The sequence below is a fragment of the Heteronotia binoei genome, chromosome 21, assembly GCF_032191835.1.
Source record: "Heteronotia binoei isolate CCM8104 ecotype False Entrance Well chromosome 21, APGP_CSIRO_Hbin_v1, whole genome shotgun sequence".
Lineage (NCBI taxonomy): Eukaryota > Metazoa > Chordata > Lepidosauria > Squamata > Gekkonidae > Heteronotia > Heteronotia binoei.
The window spans coordinates 83075933-83099116 of record NC_083243.1 but is presented as its reverse complement, the minus strand read 5'-3'; the positions used below and the strand labels follow the sequence as shown (position 1 = coordinate 83099116).

General features: G+C 43.2%; 1 protein-coding gene across 2 annotated transcripts in view; it reads right to left on the bottom strand.

Annotated features, from left to right (window-relative positions):
• The window catches only part of STARD9 (StAR related lipid transfer domain containing 9), a 241098-nt gene that overhangs the window by 47342 nt on the left and 170572 nt on the right, over positions 1–23184 (bottom strand). Inside the window, exons 1-3 of one of the 2 annotated variants that reach the window (XM_060262140.1) lie at positions 17046–17141; positions 6179–6369; positions 239–716 (exon numbers count right to left, since the gene is read on the bottom strand). In XM_060262140.1, coding sequence (XP_060118123.1) covers positions 239–716; positions 6179–6369; positions 17046–17101 — 725 coding nt within the window. In that variant the 5' untranslated portion in view covers positions 17102–17141. Of the gene's footprint in view, positions 1–238; positions 717–6178; positions 6370–17045; positions 17142–23184 lie in introns of those variants that run through there. The other variant, XM_060262139.1, reaches the window with a different exon arrangement.

The following is a 23184-nucleotide window of genomic DNA, read 5'->3' as shown; positions in this document are numbered from 1 at the left end:
TTATCCAATTAACTAAATGAATATAACTAAATCTGTATGTTCTCTATTACAGCAGCACATACAAATCAAAATAGCCTAGAAGACTATACCTTAGTGATCAAATTATTAAAGTTTTAGCTAATCAATCTACCAATTAAGGATTACAGTTCATATTCTCTGTAGTATATTCTCTAATTAATTGTAAGTATGAAAAACGTACTTGGTCAAACCAGATTACAAGAAAATATAAAGCATTCACCAGTGACTAGGAATATGTGGTAGATGAACATTTATAAAGGAATTCCTTCTGCACTGCAAAGAGCTTCCATCTGATGACTGGCCTGGCCTTGGATATTTGCAGTCCCAAGAAGTTACTATGGTATCTTGAGATAGAGGATAGGAATGTTTCACATTCTCTTCACTGATCCAGCAACTAGCTTCCAAATGTTCCAGGTTTTTCTTGGCCTCAAGTAACTTTTGCTTCTTCACAATCCTCTCTAAGTACAGCTTGACCTCCTTCCACCTTAAATTTCTTTCTGCTTCCTTTAAGGAGTATTTCTGCAAAAGTTCTAGTTGCACCAATTTTTTCTTGTTTTGCTGTATCAGAGAAGGACAGATCTCTGGTTCCAATATATTCTGGACTCCTGCTTCTGCATATGATTTGGCTTCTGTCTGAACAGAAGATTCCTGCTGCTGCACTGACAGTCGTTTCTTTTCATGAATGAGCCATTGCTGGTCTAGGAATGAAGAAAATAAAGCAAGAAAATGAACGCTGTTGTTGTTGTCGTCATCATCATCATAATCATAGAAGAAGAAAAAGAAGAAGACTGGACTTATACCGCACCCTCCACTTGGAGTCTCAGAGCAGCTTACAATCTCCTTCCTTTCCTCCCCCCACAACAGACACCTTGGTCGTTTTCGCACTTAGCGTTTGCTCCCCTTATTCCACGGCGCAATTATGTCCGGCTCATTTTCCTCGTTTTCGCACATGGACTCATTTGCGGAGTCGCTTTCCATGAAGCCCCGGCTCAAATCGTTTTCCCACTGGCATCGACTTGAGTTCGATGCCCTGTCAATCATTTTTTTTTAAAGCGCAAGTCTGGTTGCGTAAGGACGTAATAACGTAACATCGAGCAGCCACAGCTGTTCCCTCCCCTTCTTTTCGTGGACAAACCGCATCACGTGTGCTGCTGCTGCTTATGGATTGGCTGCAGCTGTAGTATCCTCCACAGCCCTTTATGTATTAACAGAAGCATTCACAGTGGAGAATCCTAGCACTAGATTCCCCCCCCAAATTCTGAAGTTGCGAAATATCGCAATAACGAAGAGAGAGAAATCGAGGGGTTTGTGTGTGTGTGTGTGTGGCAGCTTCTTCCTTTCCCAGCCTCGCTCCCTCCCGGGTGGCGAAGCTGGGATTTCCTCCGCGCTCTTTCCCCTCCCCGGCTGGCGCTTGCAACGGGGACCTGATTCCTGCTGCCAGAGCTCCCCCCCCGCCCCATTCTCTCCTTCCCCTTCTGTGGCGCGTGTGAAGAGCGAGCTCGCGTCTATTTTCTAACCGAGCGGAATGTAGCCAGGGAGAAGAATTCAGGACTCCAACTTCCCATTTTATACATGGCGATTTTGTGCAGGTCCAGAAATCCTGGTGGCACAGCTGAGGGAGGCATTGCCTTTTTAAAACACACACACATGAACGCTTTGGCCCGCGCCGGCACTAGATTTCCCCCCCCCCAACAATGTATAATGTAGTTGCGAGATAACGCAACAGCGAAATAACGCAACTAAAGTCAATAATAATAAAAAAAAATTCTAACGAAACCAATTGAAGTGGCATTTGAGGCTATTCCAGGAGGGTTTTTTTTTTTCTATTTGTTAATTTCGAAATATCGCTATTACGCAAGAAAGATGAAGTTTAAAAAAAAATGGCCCTGCGGGCACTTTTGGGAAGCGCCGCGAACGGCTGATGATTGGCCAAGGGGGTGGATGGGGTGGGAGGACGGAAAGGGAGAGGGTGACGCCCACAAAGCAGTCGATCCGGCGTGGATGGATTTCCCACAGCAAACTCCGCAGAGTGGATCCGGTGTGGATCCGGAGGTTTTCAAAAACTCTGGAAGGAGGTGGATCTAGATACTCCGGCGTGAAACCCCTGCAGCACCGGAGCAAGACGCAGCACCGGAGCAACAGGTGCGAAAACCAGGAAAAGATCCGGAGGTAAATGGGGTGCTACGCCGGAGTAAACGCTAGTGCGAAAACGGCCCTTGTGAAGTAGGTGGGGCTGAGAGAGCTCTAAGAGAGCTGCTCTTGAGAGAACAGCTCTGAGAGAACTGAGACTGACCTAAAGTCACCCAGCAGTTGCATGTGGAGGAGTGGGAAATCAAACCTGGTTCTCCAGATCAGAGTCCACCGCTCTTAGTCACTACACCTAACAGGGTATTATGGAGGGTACTAGAGATTCCTTTGGAACAATACATTTCCCAATTTACTTGGTGCCTTGACCTTTAAAATGCCAAAGAGGTGGAGAAGGGTGCTAGAGAGATGAAGTGGGAGGACACATCTGCAACCATCTCTGCTGTCATTGGGAGCAGCAAACAAGATCACCCTTCCCTCTTTCCATATCATCGCTTCTGTACAGCAGCAGCAGCAGCAGCAGCCAATAGAAGTATGGACATCTTGAGGGGGAGTGGGGTCACAGGAAAAAGTTATTTAGAGAAAGGAAAGATGTTTCCCAAGAGATTTCCATGATGTTTGTAAAATGCTGAATTCTTTCCTATCTGGGCTTGGGAATTCTTTCCTCATTTCTATTTAAACCATAAAAAATGCCTAGGGTTGTTAGGTCCAACTCAGAAAATATCTGGGAACTTTGGGGGTGGAGCTGAGAGACTTTGGGGACGGAGCCAGGAGACTTTTGCATTCCATAAAATAAATACATAAAAATACAGCAGTGCAGTTCACCTGAACACAGTGTTCATTCCTCATCCCCCAGCAGCTGCAGTTCCACTAAATGAAAGTGAACATACACACTCACCCACAAAGCAACCAAAATAAACCTAGCAAGAACACACTTTTGTGATATCACTAGGGCAATTTACTCAGAGGAGTTGTGGAATTTAACCATCTGCTGTATTTCAACCACCTTCTTCAGACTAACAGGAAAATGAAAGCAGAGCAGCCTGGGGGGGGGGGGGGTGGAGTTTTCCTCCAAACAAACAGAAGGATTCTGCTCACTTCTCTTCTTTTCAAACATGCTTCACAAACTCACTAGGAAGACCCAGGTGGCTCTACTTGCTCACCCCACCCATTCAGCTTTCCTCTTGCTCAGATTTAATGGCATACACACAGTCCAAAACACAGGCAGTTTGCAGGCTTATTTAAAGCCTGCACAGATTTAAAGGCACATGGTGGCTGTTGGGGTGGGACTTCCCCTGCTGGGACCTGAGGGCTGGCAAGTCTAGAAATGCTCTATAGATATCTTTTACTCAGATGTTCATCACAACCAAAATGTTGCAGGCAAACTTAAGCCTGAACCAAAACCAACTATTTTCATGAACAATTTCTGCACAGTTGAAAAATGTTTTCTTGTTTTTTGCACTCTTTGTGCAAAATATGATTGTTTTGATTTGATTTATTAGATTTATATCCCGCCCTCCCCACTGAAGCAGGCTCAGGACAGCTCACAGAGAATAAAATCACAATAAACATTAGTTATGCATTTAAAAATAATACAATATTCAATAGTATAGCAGTTAAAAACAATTTGGTGCTAAGATAGTTAATTTCCGATGGCGTTTCATGCTCTTAGATGTCCTTTGTATTACAATGACAGGAATTCAGTCAAAGGCTAGCCAGAATACTGCTGCCTTGCAAGCCTTGCAGAACTGGGCGAGGTCCCGCAAGGCTCTAACCTCCCCCGGTAGTTGATTCCATCAATAGGGGGCAGAAATTGAGAAGGCTCTCTCCCTGGTGATTTTTAGTCTTGCCTCCCTCAACCCGGGGATCGATAGTAGATTTTGTGTTCCAGATCTGGGTACTCTCTGGGGAACAAGTGGGGAGAGATGGTTCCTAAGGTAGGCAGGTCCTCAGCCATACAGGGCTTTATAGGTAATAACCAGCACTTTGTAGCGAATCAGGTACACTATTGGCAGCCAGTACAGTGCAATTTCTGCACTCCTGGCTGTATGTGCTCCTGCATGGAGAGCACCAATAACAGCCTGGCTGCTGCATTCTACACCAGCTGTAGTCTCCGGATTTGTGACAAAGGCAGCCCCATGTAGAGGGCATTACAGTAGTCCAGCCTTGAGGTGATCATAGCATGGATCACCGTTGCCAGGTTGCCGCGCTTGAGGAAGGGAACCAACTGTCTTACCCGCCTAAGATGAAAAAAGGCATATCTGGCAGTGGCTGCTATCTGGGCCTCCATTGACAGAGAAGGCTCCAGTAGCACTTCCAAGCTGGTCCAGAAAAGAGGCATGGAGCCTCGAGTTCACATACTGTTTCAAATGTGGTGGAGAGGTTGCGACGGAGCAACATAATCTTATCTGCGAAAAATGTCGCAAAAGCCTCACAGCCAATATCCGATTCCTTAGAATCTGGCCTACCCTGTGGTAGGGTTGTAAGATGCTGAATTATACTAAATAATTGTGCCGGGTATGAATCTGCAGATGCAATCCTGGCCACAAAGTATGCTTTCTTTGTGGCTTTGACTGCCATCTCATAGGACCTCATAAACTCTCTATAAGATGTTCTAGTCGCTTCATCTTGATTATGCTGCCACTTACTCTCTATCCATCTGAGCCTTCATTTCATCAGCTGCAATTCCAGGGTATACCACATTGCCAGCTTAGAACGAGGATGCAGAGGGCGCCGAGGACCGATCTCATCAATGGCTCTGGAGAGCCGGGCATGCCATGAATCAATCAGGTAACCACCAGGGGGCCAGTGGTCCCGCAGAGCATTCTGGAACTACACAGGGTTCATCAGGTTCCGTGGGTGAGCTAAAATATGCTTGCCACCTAAACAGGTTTGGGGTAGGACATCAGATCCAGCATGTGTCCGGCCTGGTGAGTGGGTGTTGTTACCACTTGGGAGACTCCTAGTGTTGCCATGGATGACACTAGGTCCACCGCCTGACTGGAGTTCGTGTCATCGGCATGGACACTGAAATCACCCAGGATCAAAAGCCTTGGGTGTTGCAATGCCCAGCTTGTTACAGCCACCATCAGGGATGATAAGGCACTGGCTGGTGTGTTAGATAGACGGTACACCAGCCAGATTGCCAAACCCTCCCCAACATCCCATGCCAGACAGGCACATTCAATATATTACCTAATTGTTTGAATTGTCCACTCTTACGTGTGTCTCCCCGCCCCCATCTAGCTTCAAGTATCCTTTGTAATAGCTTCTGTTCCTCTCGGTCTCTGTATGGAACCACCCATTTAACTGACTGAGGAAACACTGGCCTGACTTGCCTTCATTCTCATTTGCCCTATCTAGGCAAATTTGTTATTCCTATTTGTAAATCTTTAGCCAAATCTGACTGTGGAACACTTTGGCATCAGTCTGTTCACCACAGAATACCTTTCTGGCTGAAAAAAACAACTAAGAAAAAAGAACTAACCCCCCCCCCCATGGCACCAAGACAGCTGCAGCCATGCACATCTGTTACTAAGACTATCAAAAGACTAAATTTATTCAATTAATAATCTTCCCTTTATTCAATTAAATGAAATAAGAAAATCTGTATATTCCCAGAAACTCAGTATTAGTGCCTTTTCAGTCTAGCAAACAAAACAGGCGAAAAGCTATATCTCATTGCTAGAAACATTTGTTTGCTTTTGTTAACATTCCTCAGTTCTAATACTTGAACTCCAAAGTACTGGGGAAAGTGGAGATTCCACCCCAAAGATACAGATGCTTTTCATTCAAATATTGAAACTGGACAATATTTGGTGCAGTCCTAGGTCTCAATTCTGTGGCTGTTTCCTAATTTAAAGGAAAGAAAAATGTCAGGTAACTAGTTCAAGATTATTTAAAGTGTGTCATAAAGCATCCTTTGAAGAGACTCATAGAACTGAAGGAGAGGTAACAAAAGCAAACAACAGATTACATTTTAAGAATAACGAGCAATTGATATAATTGTACCAATACTGCAAAGCATAAAAACTGGACTGGAAACTAGTAAGAAACAACAGGGAAAACAACTCACTTTCTCTGGTCTTCTGATCGATTACTGCCTGATCATGTTCTAGTTCTTGTTCAGCTTTAATTTTTCCATCCAAAATCTGCTGCTGTAATTCTTCAACATATAGCAGCTGCTTTTGAAGTTTCCTGCTGTGGTGAATCTCCTTGTTTTTTTCTTTCGGCTGGCATTCTTCATCAATGGCAAGTACTTGTTTACTGTTGGATAATTTGATAAAGCCTTTAAACCAGGAAAGCAGCATAATAATTAAATATAATTTGTTCAGCTATTAGGCATATACAGCATCATATGGAATGAAAATATCTAGTGTCTATACAATGAAAAAAGAAACTACTAAAGAAGAATGGCAAAGACACTGAGGCTAAAAAGAGTGCTGTGCATTGCATGTGATGTCATAGTGAGCTCAGAATTCCCATTGGAAGCATTAAGACAGAAAAGCTTTATATTAGCCTCCTCATGGTAACAGATTGCTTTTTTACTGCCAATGTATTGTTAGGTCCATTAACAACTTACTCATTCCAACCCAACTACAAATTTCTTTCCTTGTAATATTTTCATTTATACCAGTGATTACCTGTTAATGCTTGTTGCCCATACACTGCTTCCTTTACTGATTCCAACAAAAATCTAGAAGTGTGATGTCCAGGAAAACCCAGAAGTGATGTAATGCTGATGCATTGACAAAACTTCCTGTGTCCTCACCCCCAACTCCCACTGGTTGCAAATCACCAGCTGGTAACTCTAGGTGTGTGACAGAGGTCATTCTTGCTAGCTAAAATTATTAGTGGAGAAGTCAGAAGATAAAATGGTGGGCAGAAACTATATCAATGCTGAAGTAGGAGCTTGAAAGAGAGACAACTGAGGTACTTACAATGGAAACTGAAAGTTCTAAAGATAAATTTTCTGTTTAGTAAGAGGCAGGAATTTATTTGCATATTAGGCCACACCCCCTGGCAGCACCATTGTTTCACATAGGGCTTTTGTAGGGAAAGCGCAGCAGGAACTCATTTGCAAATTAGGCCACATCCTCTGGTGCCAAACCAGCCAGAACTGCGTTCCTGCTCCAAAAAAAAGCCCTGGTAAGAAGGCTTCTGGAATTAGTATGATTTCCAGATTAAAATGGTTAAAATTGAAAGTTTAGATCTTGGAGGTCCACAGAGATATGGGTTTGAGTACAGGCAACAAGATGTGATAGGCCTGCCCCTGGTTCCTTATACCAATATACCAATTAATAGGATGGGATAGGAAATAGTAAGAAGAATATGGTACGGACAATGAGCAGAACTAATATTAGGCAGAGACAAGATGGCTTGCATGGAAAGATTGTCTTAATAGTGCCCATGGTTAATGTGGAATTAAAACATTGGCTTGCTGAATTGATACTAGACAAACTATTAAGAATACCTCCATATTCTGTTAATTCTAAGTTACCCTCTAACCATTACCAGGTGAGGGCTATGATTTACAAAGACAACGAGAATTTACATTCAAACTAATATGAAAAATGGGGTGTTTATGATAGGAGGACAAATTCTAGATCAAACAGTGAAAACATCATTCCATTTTCTGCTGTACTAACCAGAGGTTTTTGAGAAACCAACAATCACACAAAGGGTGCAGCTGCCCCCACAATGAGCCCCAAGCAAGCAATATTCCAACATACACAGCCTTTGCATATGGTAGGGTTGCCAAGTCCAATTCAAGAAATATCTGGGGACTTTGGGGGTGGAGCCAGGAGACTTTCACATTCCCTAAAATAAATAAGTAAAAAAAACAGCCGTGCAATTCCCCAGAATACAGTGTTTGTTTCCTCACCCCAACCAGCTGCACCTTCTCTGTATTCTCTCTCTCACACACAAAGACAGAGACAGAGAGAGAGACAGAGAAAAAGACAGAGAGACAAAGAGACAAAGAGAGAGAGAGAGAGAGAGAAGCCAAAATAAACAGTTTGCAATTGTGTGGTCTCACTAGGGCAATTTACTCACGAGTTGCTGAAGTTCCAAGTTCTAAAGAATAACACAAGGAAACTAAAGGTTCTAGTTTACCCTTTCCTGTGCAAACGGCCTCTGAGACAATTATAAAACCAACACAGCTTCTGGACTCCTTCCCTTCCACCAGGCACGTTGTTCTGCAGGTTTGCCCTGCCCACAGTCTGGTCTAGGAAAAAAGCTGTTCCCAGGGTCTTCTTAAGCCTTTGAGGTTTGAAGGCACATGGGGGCTGTTGGGGCGGGGCTTCCCCACACCGACCAGCTGGCTGGGGGCGGGAAGGAGCCTGTGAAAGTGGGGGAAACTTTGCTGGGACCTGGGGATTGACAAGCCTAGCATATGGAGGTTACATTCTAGACTTTGACCACCCCCACCTTTTCCATTACTCCTTCTAATCCACCCCAAGAGTCTAAGAAATTCACTCTAGTAATCATCAGGACACATTTCACTTAGCGACACATATATGCAATGAAGAAAATATCAACTAATGTATGACATGGAAGGTATTGTTTCCAGAGTCTGATCTTGATCTCCAAAATACAAAAAAGAACAATAGAAAAGGACAAGGGTGGCCAACAATACTCCCTCTAAGCTCAAAAATTCTACTCCCTCAAAAATTCTATTTCATGAGCTACTGGCATTAAAGTTGTGAGTTATTGCATACATTGGTTTACCCTGGGGCCATCTTTCCTGAGCTAAGACAAAAATGTGTGAGCCAGAAGCTAAATAACTGTGAGCTCACTCACACTAACTCAGCTTAGAGGGAACACTGGTGGCTGATAGGGAGGACTGGTCCCATTCAGAAGCTTCACAATCCACAGGTTAGAAAACTCTGATATAAAGACTACATCCCTGACACAGATCTTGTTAATACAGATTTTAAGGTTGCAGTCCCAGCACCAAGGCAACAAATGCAAAGGATCCCTTCCAAAGCAGCACCCCAATAAGACACACGACTCAGTTTTTTGGGAATAAAACTGGCCACAACTCTATTGGTAACAGCTGTAAGAAGTCTTGTCATAGCATGGGGCAACTGCATCCTAGCACTGACTAACCTACTTGCCAGTTGATGAAATCCATCCCATCCTAGCTTGCCAGCTGGAGAAAGCGGAACCATGGAATTACAAGATGCTGGATTTTACCAGGATGACTGCCACTGTGTGGTCTCCCGTGCCACTTGAGTGTGAGGGTAACCCTTGGCAGCCCCTGAACTGGGCATGCTCCCATGAAAACCTTCACTCCAAGATCCCTTATGGGAATCCCCATACACAGGGAAATAGGCATGCATGCCAGTTTTCCCACAAATGGATCTGGCCCCATGCTGTTACTGCCACAAGAGCCAGGCATCTCTGCCCAGCTCCTATCAAAGCTCCTATGGCTGTAGCCAAACCACAGACCATACCTAACCCCATGCAGCCAGATGTTCATCCCCCACCAAGACAGATGAACAGACAGGTGAGCTCCCAGGTGGTGCAGTGCTTTAAATCTCCCTTCAGTGGCTCCCCCACAACCCCCTCAGCTCAACATGTGTCTCACCCTGGGAAGGGAGCAGGCCCTAGGAAGGGGGCAGGCCCAAAAATCCCAGCTACCATCAGTAGCACAGTTTGTTGTATATGTGATCTAAAATGTGATTATTATATGGCGTTTTTGCCTGGCTCATCGGAGCCTATAGGACTGAGCTTGGGGACTCAGGAACAATAGGCAGCAGGATCCAAATCCCTGCTGCCTTGATCCAATCACGAGCCCCCTGCTGATTTGAATGGTCCAATAGCAGGCTAGCGCGGGAACTCTGAGAGTATATATAGTTGGCCCCATTGGCCCAGTCTCAGTCTTTGAGTGCAGCACTATACTATACTGTATCTAATAAAAGAGCTATGATCAACTACCACCTCACCTCTTCATTGCATGGAACCCACTATATTATACAGTTAATGCAAGCCCCAAGAGAAAGCGGGGTAAGAATGGGGTGGAGCAGGGGTGGCTGAGCTGCAGAAGAGCCAGCCAGCCCAGCTAAGGCAGCAGGGAGCTCCAAGCTCTCACCATCCTAGTTGATCCTGGGCTGCTAAGTTCACCCAGGAAGTGTTTAAAGGGACTGCAATCCCTTTAAATGCCCTCCCCTCCATTGGTTTCAATGGAGGCTGGAGGCATCTTCGTTGGGGCCCCAGAGAATTGGACTGCCTTGTCCAATCTTCTTGATACTCAGAGGGTTTTTTTTAAGGAGAAGCAACAGCAGCTATGCTGTAAATTTGGTGCCTCTACCTTCTGAACTGGCTGTCATCAGAATTTTAAATTTGTTAATCTGGAATTTATTTGGTTGCTTTAGCTAGTTGTTTTATAATCATGTAATTTTTATTGATGTGACCTACCCTGAACCTGTTTTGGGGGAGGGCAGGATAGAAATGTGAAATAATAAGTAAATAAATAAAACAGCCCCCCCTCGAGCCCCAGATACTCCCAGATCAATTCTTCATTATACCTTATGGGGACCAATAACTATAATGGTTCCCATGTAATATAATAGAACCAGAAAAAATTGGGTTTCCCCAGTTATTTCTCTTATCAGTATTGGGATTCAGGAGTATCAATGAATACTAGTATTTTTCAGGTCCAATATACTCTCTGTTTCAGGAGGACTCCTCTCAAAGAGATGAAGGGTTAGCTGTTACTTTTCTACTGGGATCAGAGTTGTCCACTGAGATGGTCACAAACATTATGGACTGTCTGCCAAAGTCTCGAGGTAGTAGGAGGAAGGTTGCGGGCCTATCTTGCCTGGGAAATTATAGATGTTTGTATACAAATGCTAGAAGTGTTCAAGTAAAATTGGTGAGTTGGAATGTTTAGTGTTGGGGGAAAACAGACATTGTGGGAATTTCAGAAACTTGGTGGAATGAGGAGAATCAGTGGGACACGGTGATTCCTGGATATAAGTTATATCGGAAGGATAGGGAGGGAAGGGTTGGAGGTGGGGTGGCTCTGTATGTCAGAGAGGGTATACAGCCCAGTAAGACTGAGGTCAAAGAATTAGATTCCCTTCTAGAAATGCTATGGGTTGAAATAGAGGGCCCCAAAGGAAATTTAACTATGGGAGTTTGTTATAGCCCACCAAATCAAAAGGTAGAGGACGATTATAATATGATGGAAGGATTAAAGATAGCAGCTAAATGTAAAAACTGTGTCGTAATAGGTGATTTTAACTACCCGCAGATTGATTGGGTCAATATTTGTTCAGGTCAAGAGAAAGAGATTGAGTTTCTAGATGCTCTCAATGACTGTGCTATGGAGCAGATGGTCACAGAACCTACCAGGGGTGGGGCAGCCCTGGATTTGGTCCTAAGTAATGCCCAAGACTTCATGAGAGATGTAAAAGTGATTGCACGGCTGGGGAGCAGTGACTATAATGTTATTGATTTCACCATTTGTATAAATAGGGAGTTGCCCCAAAAGACCAGCACAACCACGTATAATTTTAAAAGGGGTAAATTCTCTGAGATGAGGAGGCATGTGACGAGGAAAATGAAAGGAAAGGTAAATACAGTCAAAACCCTTGGGGAAGCTTGGAGGCTATTTAAAACTACAATCCTAGAAGCTCAGATAAAATATATACCACAAGTTAGGAAAGGCACAAACAGGTATAAGAAAAGGCCTGCATCGTTAATAAACAAAGTAATGGAAGCTGTAAAAGGTAAGAAGGACTCCTTTAAGTGGTGGAAAGCTACTCCAAGTGAGATTAATAAAAGGGAACACAGGCTGTGGCAAATCAAATGCAAGACTGTGATCAGGCAGGCAAAAAGGGACTTTGAGGAGCATATTGCAAAAAACATAAAGACCAACAATAAAAATTTCTTCAAATATATTAGAAGCAGGAAACCAGCCATGGAGGCAGTGGGGCCTTTGGATGACCAAGGGGGTCAAAGGATTACTGAAGGAGGATAGGGAAATGGCTGAGAAGCTGAATGCATTTTTTGCCTCAGTCTTCACTGTGGAAGACGAGAAGTGTTTGCCCGCTCCAGAACCACTAATTTTGGAAGGGGTGTTGAAAGAACTGAGTAAAATTGAGGTGACCAGAGAGGAGGTCCTACAACTGATTGACAAATTAAAAATTAATAAGTCACCAGGTCCAAATGGCATACATCCAAGAGTTCTGAAAGAACTCAAAGTTGAACTTGTGGATCTCCTGAAAAAAATATGTAATCTTTCATTGAAATCTGCCTCTATTCCTGAGGACTGGAAGGTAGCAAATGTCACCCCCATCTTTAAAAAGGGTTCCAGAGGAGATCCGGGAAACTACAGGCCAGTCAGTCTGACTTCAATACTGGGAAAGTTGGTAGAAAGCATTACCAAGGACAGAATGAGTAGGCACACTGATGAACACAAGTTATTGAGGAAGACTCAGCATGGGTTCTGTAAGGAAAGATCTTGCCTCACTAACCTGTAACATTTCTTTGAGGGGGTGAACAAACATGTGGACAAAGGGGACCTAATAGATGTTGTTTACCTTGACTTCCAGAAAGCTTTTGATAAAGTTCCTCATCAAAGGCTCCTTAGTAAGCTCGAGAGTCATGGAGTAAAAGGACAGGTCCTCTTGTGGATCAAAAACTGGCTAATTAATAGGAAGCAAAGAGTGAGTATAAATGGGCAGTCTTCGCAGTGAAGGACGGTGTAGGGTGCCGCAGGGCTCAGTACTGGATCCCATGCTCTTTAACTTGTTCATTAATGATCTGGAGTTGAGAGTAAGCAGTGAAGTAGCCAAGTTTGCAGATGACACTAAATTGTTCAGGGTGGTGAGAACCAGAGAGGATTGTGAGGCACTCCAAAGGGAACTGTTGAGGCTGGGTGAGTGGGCGTCAACGCGGCAGATGAGGTTCAATGTGGTCAAGTGCAAAGTAATGCACATTGAGGCCAAAAATCCCAGCTACAAATACAAGTTGGATGGGTTGTGATCTGGCAGAGACTGACCAAGAGAGAGATCTTGGGGTCGTGGTAAATAACTCACTGAAAATGTCAAGACAGTGTGTGATTGCAATAGAAAAGGCCAACGCCATGCTGGGAATTATTAGGAAGGGAACTGAAAACAAATCAGCCAGTATCATAATGCCCCTGTATAAATTGATGGTGCGGTCTCATTTGGAATACTGTGTACAATTCTGGTCACCGCACCTCAAAAAGGATATTATAGCATTGGAAAAGGTGCAGAAAAGGGCGACTAGAATGATTAAAGGGTTGGAACACTTTCCCTATGAAGAAAGGTTAAAACGCTTGGGGTTCTTTGGCTTGGAGAAATGTTGACTGCGGGGTGACATGATAGAGGTTTACAAGATAATGCATGGGATGGAGAAAGTAGAGAAAGAAGTACTTTTCTCCCTTTCTTACAATACAAGAACTCGTGGGCATTCGATGAAATTGCTGAGGAATCAGGTTAAAACGGATAAAAGGAAGTACTTCTTCACCCAAAGGGTGATTAACATATGGAATTCACTGCCACACGAGGTGGCGGCGGCTACAAGCACAGCCAGCTTTAAGAGGGATTGGATAAAAATATGGAGCAGAGGTCCATCACAGTATATTAGTCACAGTATATATGTGTGTGTGTATGCATGTGTGTGTGTATGCATGTGTGTGTATGTTGGTCTGGATGGGCCATTGGCCTGATCCAACATGTCTTTTGCTCTGTAGCTCCTGTGCAATTGAGCAAGCCTGGCAAAGCAAGCTGTGATGCAGAAGGGGGCAAGAGAGAGGGAGAAGGAAGCAGATGACTTATAGTAAGATTGCATACCATACAGAGGATATACCTCTGTCCTCTTGCCGAGGTGGAAACATGGAACATGTTCTTTTCTGATGCCCCCTATATAATCAAATTTGAGATAAGACGATCCTTTTTATTGCAGACAGTCTTATGGTAAAGGAGGACAATACATGTTTTTGATACAATTTATTATAATATTTTAACTGGAACTCTTAACTTGTATACTAGATAAGAGGGATTTCTCCAACTGCCATGGGACTCCATTTCTCTTTCCCCTCCCCTCTCCCTCACTCCCTTCCTCCCTCTCTCCCCCTCTGAAGAAGTTTGCAGGCACAAGAAACGTTTTATCTTGAATAAAATGGTGCTGGTCTTCTTCAAGGTGCTACCTCCCTCTCTCTCTCTCCCTCTCTCTCTGATCAGTTTTATTACAGTCCATGACTAGATCTAGTTGACAGAACATTTCCAGTTCTAACAGATGAGGGGGAAGAAACCTAAGAGCACAGTTTGCATTCTTTATTAGTGGAAGGGAGCATGAATTCAGTAGCCCCTTAATGACCTGTCACTGCTTACTTCTTCAGATACAGCTGAAATGTGAGTTCATCTGTCCTTATATATTGGAGAAGAAGAAGAAGAAGATATTGGATTTATATCCCGCCCTCCACTCCGAAGAGTCTCAGAGCGGCTCACAATCTCCTTTACCTTCCTCTCCCACAACAGACACCCTGTGAGGTAGGTGGGGCTGGAGAGGGCTCTCACAGCAGCTGCCCTTTCAAGGACAACCTCTGCCAGAGCTATGGCTGACCCAAGGCCATGCTAGCAGGTGCAAGTGGAGGAGTGGGGAATCAAACCCGGTTCTCCCAGATAAGAGTCCACACACTTAACCACTACACCAAACTGGAGAGTGAAGTGATTTCAGCCGCCAAATGACAATAGCAGAAATTGGTAATAAGAAAAGAAACCTAGGTCTCAATCAGTCCAGGAGGACGCATTATCCTGAGAAGGGGTAGTCAAACTTGCTTAGGAGCCACACAGAAAAAAGTCATATGTTTAAGAGCTGCAAGACATGAATGTCAGATAGTTGAGAGCCGCAGGGAGGGAGGGAAAGGTGGAAAGAAAGCAACTTTATATGCATTCTCCAAGCCACTAGCTGGCTTGGCTTTGAGAAGTGATTTAAAGAGACAAGTGTCTTCTTCAAGTCAGCCAACAGGGTGGTGGCAGCTCTGAGAGCCACACAATATGTGTGAAAGAGCCACATGTGGCTCTTGAGCCACAGTTTGGCCACCTCTGGTCTTGAGCTTCATTATCAGTTGCAGTTCAGCAGTCTCACTGATCTTTGAAAGAGAGGGAGATTTAAGCTAAATATCCCATTTAAACAAGGAGCACAGTCAGGTTCAGAAAATAATTAGACCAAGTCAAGGAGAACAGGTCTTCTAATAACTGCTAAATCAGAGGCTATTACTCCTTTACATATAGAAGTTGCATCTAACAAATAGTGCTTCATGACAGTAACATTTATGATCTAGCATTTTATAATGGTTTCTACTAATGATAGGATGCTTGCCCTGTAGATAATTCACGGGTCAGGCCTTGAAAATAATACTTATATAATATGGCAGACCAGCTATTAATATCTCAGAAATTAATACCAGGCAACAAGAAAGCATGAATGTCATAAGTGGTTTTAATGCTTTCCACCTACTTAATAACAGAAGTATAGCATAAATATAAGAAAGGTTGAGGTATTCATTCTAGGAACAAACAAAACATTTCTTGAGACCTACAATAGGCAGACAGTAATGAATATTAATTCAGACCAACATTTATGGTATATAACTCAGACAGAATTCATAAAGTTAATTTGCTGGTAATAAGGAACATGAAAACGACAGAGCTGAGGTTCAGATCCATAAAAATGACAGAGCTGAGGTTCAGAATTAAGAAAATGTGAATGCCAGTGTTTACCAGGCTTAACTGCATTAAGGGCATACTTGCTGGTTTTGTAACTAATAGCTGATAGAATAGTGGGGTATAAATCTGCAATTCTTCTTTTTAAAATTGCTATTGGACTAAAACCAGCTGAAATCAGAGGTTCTATTTATATGCACATTTGACATCTCTGTTTTCCATATATGTATACAAGCATACAATTCAAAATTAATGTAATTAAAAAGTATTTCAGATTACAATATTGGGTTCCACAAAGCAAAATTCACATGGGTGGTTATTTTACTGATACAAAGAAATATCTTAATCCAGATATTGGAACAATTTCATTTTCCTTCAGGCATTCTTGAATTTCTATATTTCAAGCATGAAGAAATCCTCAACTGCTCCAGTTCCCAATATTTAAGATTCACAGTTTATCTAGATGTCAAATGAAATTACTCTAGCTTAAGCAAAGTATATTTGTACAGAATGAAACAGGCAAGACCTGCATTTAAATGGAGGAATAAAGAAAGAAGAGCCTTTGTGGAACTCAACATACATTTGTCACATGCATTTCAAAATCTAGGAAACATTAATAGCATTATCAAAACATTAAAACGTGTTAAGAAAAAATAATCAGCAAGGCATACTAAAATATCACTGACCTTAAGCTAATTGTAATAACAAAACATCGAGAATATCTCCAGGAATATAAAAAACAACTGGGTTATGTTTCATCTTCTTTTTCCATACATGAGGTTTGCTGTAAGCATATGAAATCAACTTTTGGTGGATTCACATTTTCTCTGTGCTGTTTTGTTATCAAATCTCTGGGATTCTATTGTGTAACACTCTCCCCTGCTCCCAAAACAGACTGGTGCAGAATCTGGTGGCTTCTACAGCATCATGCAGTTTCCAGTAGCTATGGTAGCAATAGCTTGGAAATGAATCCGAGTGCTTTGCGACAACCATATATTGAGACTCAGAGTAAAAAAAAAAACACAGGCAAAAGGGAAAACACAGTCCGTTTTCTTAATCTGAAAAACCAAAGACTTCAGCCAGGTCAGAAAATGTTTTCTTTCTTGTAGACTCTCAAAATATGAAGTACACTTTATTAAATGTAGTTATTAAATTTAAAGCAATAGAATACAGAAAGAAGATTTTACAAAGCTGTAAGATCCCTGCAAATCATGGAAGGCTGGCCCTCAAAGCACTTACGGCAAGCTGATGCACTGATTTGCATTTTTCTCCAATACATCCTGTTCCTGGCACATCTATCCAATAGGGAGGATGTTTTTTTTCAATACCACATCACACCACCAGCATATCACACAGCAGCAAAGGAACAAGGCAGCTGAGCAGGACCGAACATGAAATTTAACTCATTAGCTCCACTGATGTACAATACAACAGTGACTTGAAATTGTTCTCTTAATGCTCTTCTTTCTAAGTCTTCTGAGGTAGTGCAGTGGATTGCAGTCTCAGGATTTATGAAAAAAACAAACACCTCTTGCGTGAACTTCAAAAAATCAGCCATATTTTTTTAAAAAATCAGGCATATAAAATAGATCCCTGATGGTTTGTGACTTTCACAAATGATACAAAAAGCCTGCAGTCCCCTGACCTTGATAGCACAGGCAAGTCCAATCTTGTCAGATCTCAGAAAATAAACAGGGTTGACTGTGGTTAGTACTTGGATGGGAGACTTCCTTAAAATACCCAGTTGAGAGGACAGGGGCAGGCTCTATTCAGCCACCTCTCTGAATATCCTCTAGGCTGCCAGTAGGAGCCAGTCACCAGAGCTCAACATGACTTCCAGGTGTAGACACACACACGAAATATACCAAAATACCTCTCCAAAAAGCCTGCATTCCACAGACATTTATATTCCACATTCCATTTACTGTTACTGGAAATTCCACACATCCCAAATCACAGCTTTCTGGAAGGTCCAGGATTATCCCTGTGTACAGGTTTGTTTGTTTGTTTTTTGTCAAATCAGAGCAGGTCCAGAAGCACGTATGGTGACAGGGACACAGGGATCCCTCCAAAGGCACTGAGGCAACCAGAGCCCGCATCACATGCCCATGCCACAGCATCTGGGGGTCAGGTAGTTAGGGGCAGGATACGCTTAGGGCACTGGCACCATGATGCTCCCCCTATGTGACACGTCCCCTTCCATATAATACCACCCACCTCCACCAGCAGTGATGGATCAATCAGGTGTTGGGGAAACGAGGGGTGCAGGGATCTTTGCATGCACTCCCATTTCCATTGTGTTCATTCTGGGGAGAGAGAGAAGCTGATTTTCCAACTACATCAAGAAAGAAAGACAGTTATTCTAAAAAAAACCCTCTTAGGGTGCGGTCACACGTACCATTAAAAGCGGGTGTATAGCGCTCAAATTTGAACTGCTGAATATTGATTTGATGCAGGGCAGTTCAGACAAGCATCCAAGAATGCGATTCATTCTGTTGTGTGCGATCAGACATCCAATACTATCACGCTCCTTTCTTGGAGCATGCGTAATCAGATGGTGATTTCTGGGAGGGGAGGGGGTCCATTGAACATGCGCCCAACTGTTTGGAGCTGGGAAATCAAAACTTTCTTCAGAGGCAGGGGGGGAAGAGCAAAAGTTTCCAGAATTAATGTTGCCGATCCAAACCACAGAACTGCCAGGAATTATTTTCCTAGAAATTGGCAGTGACAATGATATCTTGAAATCCTCCACATTGAAAAAAAAGAATTTTTCCCCTGTTCTGAATAGTGGGATAACGTTTCCCCCCCCTCCAATCCTGTATTCATTGGAGAAGCAGAAGCGTCACCTCAGATTCCCGGATGATCTGGCAATGCGCATGTCTGCTGGGGCTTTCTTTGAAAAAAATGGTGAGAGGCAGTATTGCGCGTGAGCTGTCCAAACAACAAAAAGCCGATCCTGTGCCGCTGTTTTGCAAAAGGGCCGGACTTTATGTGCTGTCAAATTAATGCGCCATTCATGCGTAGCAAGCCTGGATGACGCCGGATGATGCTCGATTGCCAGATGTGGATGTCTGAACGAACACATTTAATCCGTCAGCCAGACGGAGCTGTGTCGAAACTAATGGTACGTGTGACCGCGCCCTTATTTATTTAACTTCAATCCCAAATGTAAATTCATTAGAACCTGCAAGAATCTGGTATTCATGCAGCATTAATCCAAAATTCAATACTTAACCACTGTGCAGAGTAATTTTATAAAAGTATATATCCTGGTTATTTCTGTAGGTCCCTTAACACATGGTAGTTGGCCAGAGCAAGCAGGAACAAGAATACATTCACACATTAAGGATCTTTTCCATCCACCAGTCAACTCTGTGATGAGCATGTGACATATAGTGACATACACAACAGAGCTCATCCTTTTCTTCCTATCTTTGGAGTCAAGAGAGTCCAGGAAAACTCGGTTAACCTAGGTTGACTCAGAGAGTTAAGATTAACTAAGAGAGTCCCAGGAAGCTAAATTCTGATACTCTGTCTATTTAGAATTTGATAGTACATAAACATTCCAAAAGGCAAAGTCATGTGAGGCAAAAGACATGTGCAAGCATTATCTTAGCAGGAAGGTTCCATCATGTGAAGTATCTTAAAGCTCCCTGGGAAACAGAACTAAAGTTTCAACCACAAAATCTAATTAATAAAGGCAGGGGTCATCTTGTAACATGGCGCAGAGTGTTAAAGCTGCAGTACTGCAGTCCTAAGCTCTGCTTATGACCTGAGTTCAATCCCCGGCGGAAGCTGGGTTTTCAGGTAGCTGGCTTGAGATTTACTCAGCCTTCCATCCTTCCGAGGTTCGTAAAATAAGTACCCAGCTTGCTGGGGGGAAAGTGTAGATGACTGGGGAAGGCAATGGCAAACCACCCCGTAAAAAGTCTGCCGTGAAAATGTGAAAGCAATGTCACCCCAGAGTTGGAAATGTCTGCTGCTTGCACAGGGGACCTTTCCTTTTCCATTTTGTAGAAAAATAGGTGGTGGAGCTCATCCAGGGATTGTTATGCAGCTGCACCTACTATTCAATGGACAAGGTGGGAAGGAGGAGGTAAAACTCTCAGAAAGGTTCAGGAGCTGGGCTCCCATGAGCTCCCGCAGAATCTGAGGCCTGAATATAGGAATTGAAATAGCATATGTTTAGCATATGCTAAACTGAGACTCAATCCAGCCCTAATTCCGCAACAACAGGGCACCATCCACATTCATGGGCATGTTTCCTGAGGCCCTGGTTTCCACCCAAGAGGATCCCATCACTGACAGCAAGGAAGGGGCCAAGGCTGCCACAGACTTGGTGGAATCCACAAGAAAGTATGGCTTACTGAACCCAGGGGCCCCCAGTAGGCTGGTAGTAGAGATGGGAGCCATCTTCACCATAAGCTCATTCTCAGCTGGGACCAGCAGTGGATCTGAAGTGTCTATTGGTAGTGTCACAGCTCAGACATGATGCCTCCCTCAGCCAGATGGGCAGCTACCTCCTGCAGTCCAACCAGGGTGCAGGGGCCAGGGCCAATGGTTCCACACCCAACTGTCCATCAACACACACATCTTCTGCTCCACAGGCACTTCACTCATGGATACCTTAGTAGTCCTACACCAAATGGAGGACTGGCTGGACCAAGTGGCGACTGTCTAACAGGAGAGAAGAGTAGCAAGCATCCAGGTACTCCTAAGGACCTGGTGCATCATATATGTAACATCCTGACAGTAGTCAAGGGCCTAGTAGTAGCCCATATATTTTTTAAATATACCAGTATAGCAGCTGGTTGACTACTTGAGTGCTTTCACACACCCACAGCCAGACTGCCCTGTTAGCGTGTTGATGACAGATTACTGAATAAGCCAATGTAACTATCAAGTTTAAATCAATATCCATATTTTCTGAAAGTCAATACTACAGGCAGACTAATTCTTCTCCAGAGAGATATGAGCTATTCGTTTATGGAAATTTCAACCTGCTTTTCTCCACTTAATGCAGAATCAAAATGAATTAGATAGGAAACAAAACACTACATTCCACAAACACTTAAAACCACATTACCCAATCTGTAACCTCCCCAAACAACATCAACAACCTCCCCAACCTTACATCAACAGATTAATTCATGGTTTACAATCCTGCCTCCCAAATCAATGTACTGTTACTATGGTTTTTCCTCAGGAAGGAAGGGTCTCTTAAACAATTCAGCATACTAAAGTGTTTGAAACCACATGAGGACCTTCCTGACATACTCAGGAACACTGTTCCATATGATAGGGGCAAAAACTGAAAGTCCAGAGAATGGCCAGTAGTTGTTTGAATCACTTTACAAGGAGGAATGTTATTCAAATTCTTATCAAAAGTATATAACTGCCACATGGGAATATACTGGGAAAGGCAATTCTGCTAAGAAGTTGATTAACAGGCTGTGAAGAACTTCAAAGGTCAGCACTTGAATTGAACCTGGAAATAAGTAGACAGTCAAGGGAGAGATCTTAAAATAACATAAAATATGTGAGTAATGACATAGAATCATAGAGTTGGAAGGGACCTCTAGGGTCATCTAGTCCAACCCCCTCACAATGCAGGAAACTCACAAATACCTCCCCCTCAATTCACAGGATCTTCTTTGCTGCCAGATAGCCATCTAGCCTCTGTTTAAAAACCTCCAAGGAAGGAGAGCCCACTACCTCCCAATGAAACCTGTTTCACTGAGGAATCGCTCTAACCGTTAGGAAGTTCTTTCTAATGTTGAGCCGGAAACTCTTTTGATTCAATTTCAACTCACTGGTTCTAGCCCTACTTTCTGAGGCCACAGAAAACAATTCCACACCATCCTCTAGATGACAGCCCTTCAAGTACTTGAAGATGGTGATCATATCACCTCTCAGCTACCTCTTCTCCCTGTCCAGCTCCTTCAACCTTTCTTCATAGGACTTGGTCTCCAGGCCCCTCACCATCTACGTTGCTCTCCTCTGGACCCGTTCCATCTTGTTTATACCCTTCTTAAAATGCGGTGCCCAAAACTGAACACAATACTCCAGGTGAGGTCTTACCAGTGCAGAGTAAAGCAATACCATCACATCACGTGATCTGGACACTATACTTCTGTTGATACAGCCCAAAATTGCATTGGCCTTTTTAGCCACTGCATCATGCTGTTGACTCATGTTCAGCGCATGGTCCACTAAGACCCCTAGATCCTTTTTGCACATACCACTAAGACAAGTCTCACACATCCTATAGCCATGAATTGGATTTTTCCTACCTAAATGCAGAACTTTACATTTATCCCTGTTAAAATTCATCGTATTGGTTTTAGCTCAGTTTCCCAGCCTGTCAAGATCATCCTGCATCCTGTCTTCTACTGTATTTGCAACCCCTCCCAATTTAGTATCATCTGCAAATTTAATAAGCATTCCCTCTATTCCTTCATCTAAATCATTTATAAAGATGTTGAACAAAACAGGCCCCAGGACAGATCCTTGAGGCACTCCACTTGTCACTCCTCTCCAAGAGGATGAGGAACCATTCACAAGCACTCTTTGGGTGCAATCTGTGTCAACCAGTTACAGATCCACCTAACGGTAACAGAATCCAAACCACATTTTACCAACTTGTCAGCAAGGATAGTATGTGGAACCTTATCAAAAGCCTTACTGAAATCAAGATAAATGATGTCTACAGCATTCCCCTGATCCAGCAAGGTAGTCACTTTCTCAAAAAAAAAAAGAAAAAAAGAAATCAGGTTAATCTGACATGACTTGTTCTTGAGAAACCCATGCCGGCTCTTAGTAATCAATGTTCCAGGACTGACTGATGATTTTTCTAAAACTTTTCCAGGTATAGATGTCAAGCTGATGGGTCAGTAGTTACCCGGATCCTCCTTTTCCCCCTTCTTGAAGATGGGGACATTCGCCCGCCTCCAATCTTCCAGCACCTCTTCTGTTCTCCAAGGATTCTCAAAAAATAATAGAGGCTCAGAAATTACATCTGCAAACTCTTTTAGAACCCTTGGATGCAGTTCATCTGGCCCTGAGGATTTAGTGTCATTTAAAGAAACTAGGTGTTTATGTACTACCCCTATGCTGATCCTAGGTTGGAATTCCATACCCTCATTATATGTTCTGTTTTTGCCATGCTGAGCACTGTTTCCCTCAGAAGAGAAGACTGAGGAAAAGTAGGAATTGAGCAGTTCTGCCCATTACCTGTTACAATTTCACTTTCTTGCCCTTGCAATGGGCCTACTCTTAAAAGAAAATAACCCTTTTTTGTTGTTTTTAGCATCTTTGGCCAGCCTAAGCTCATACTGAGCTTTAGCTTTCCTAACTTTTTCTCTACAAGCACTGGTGA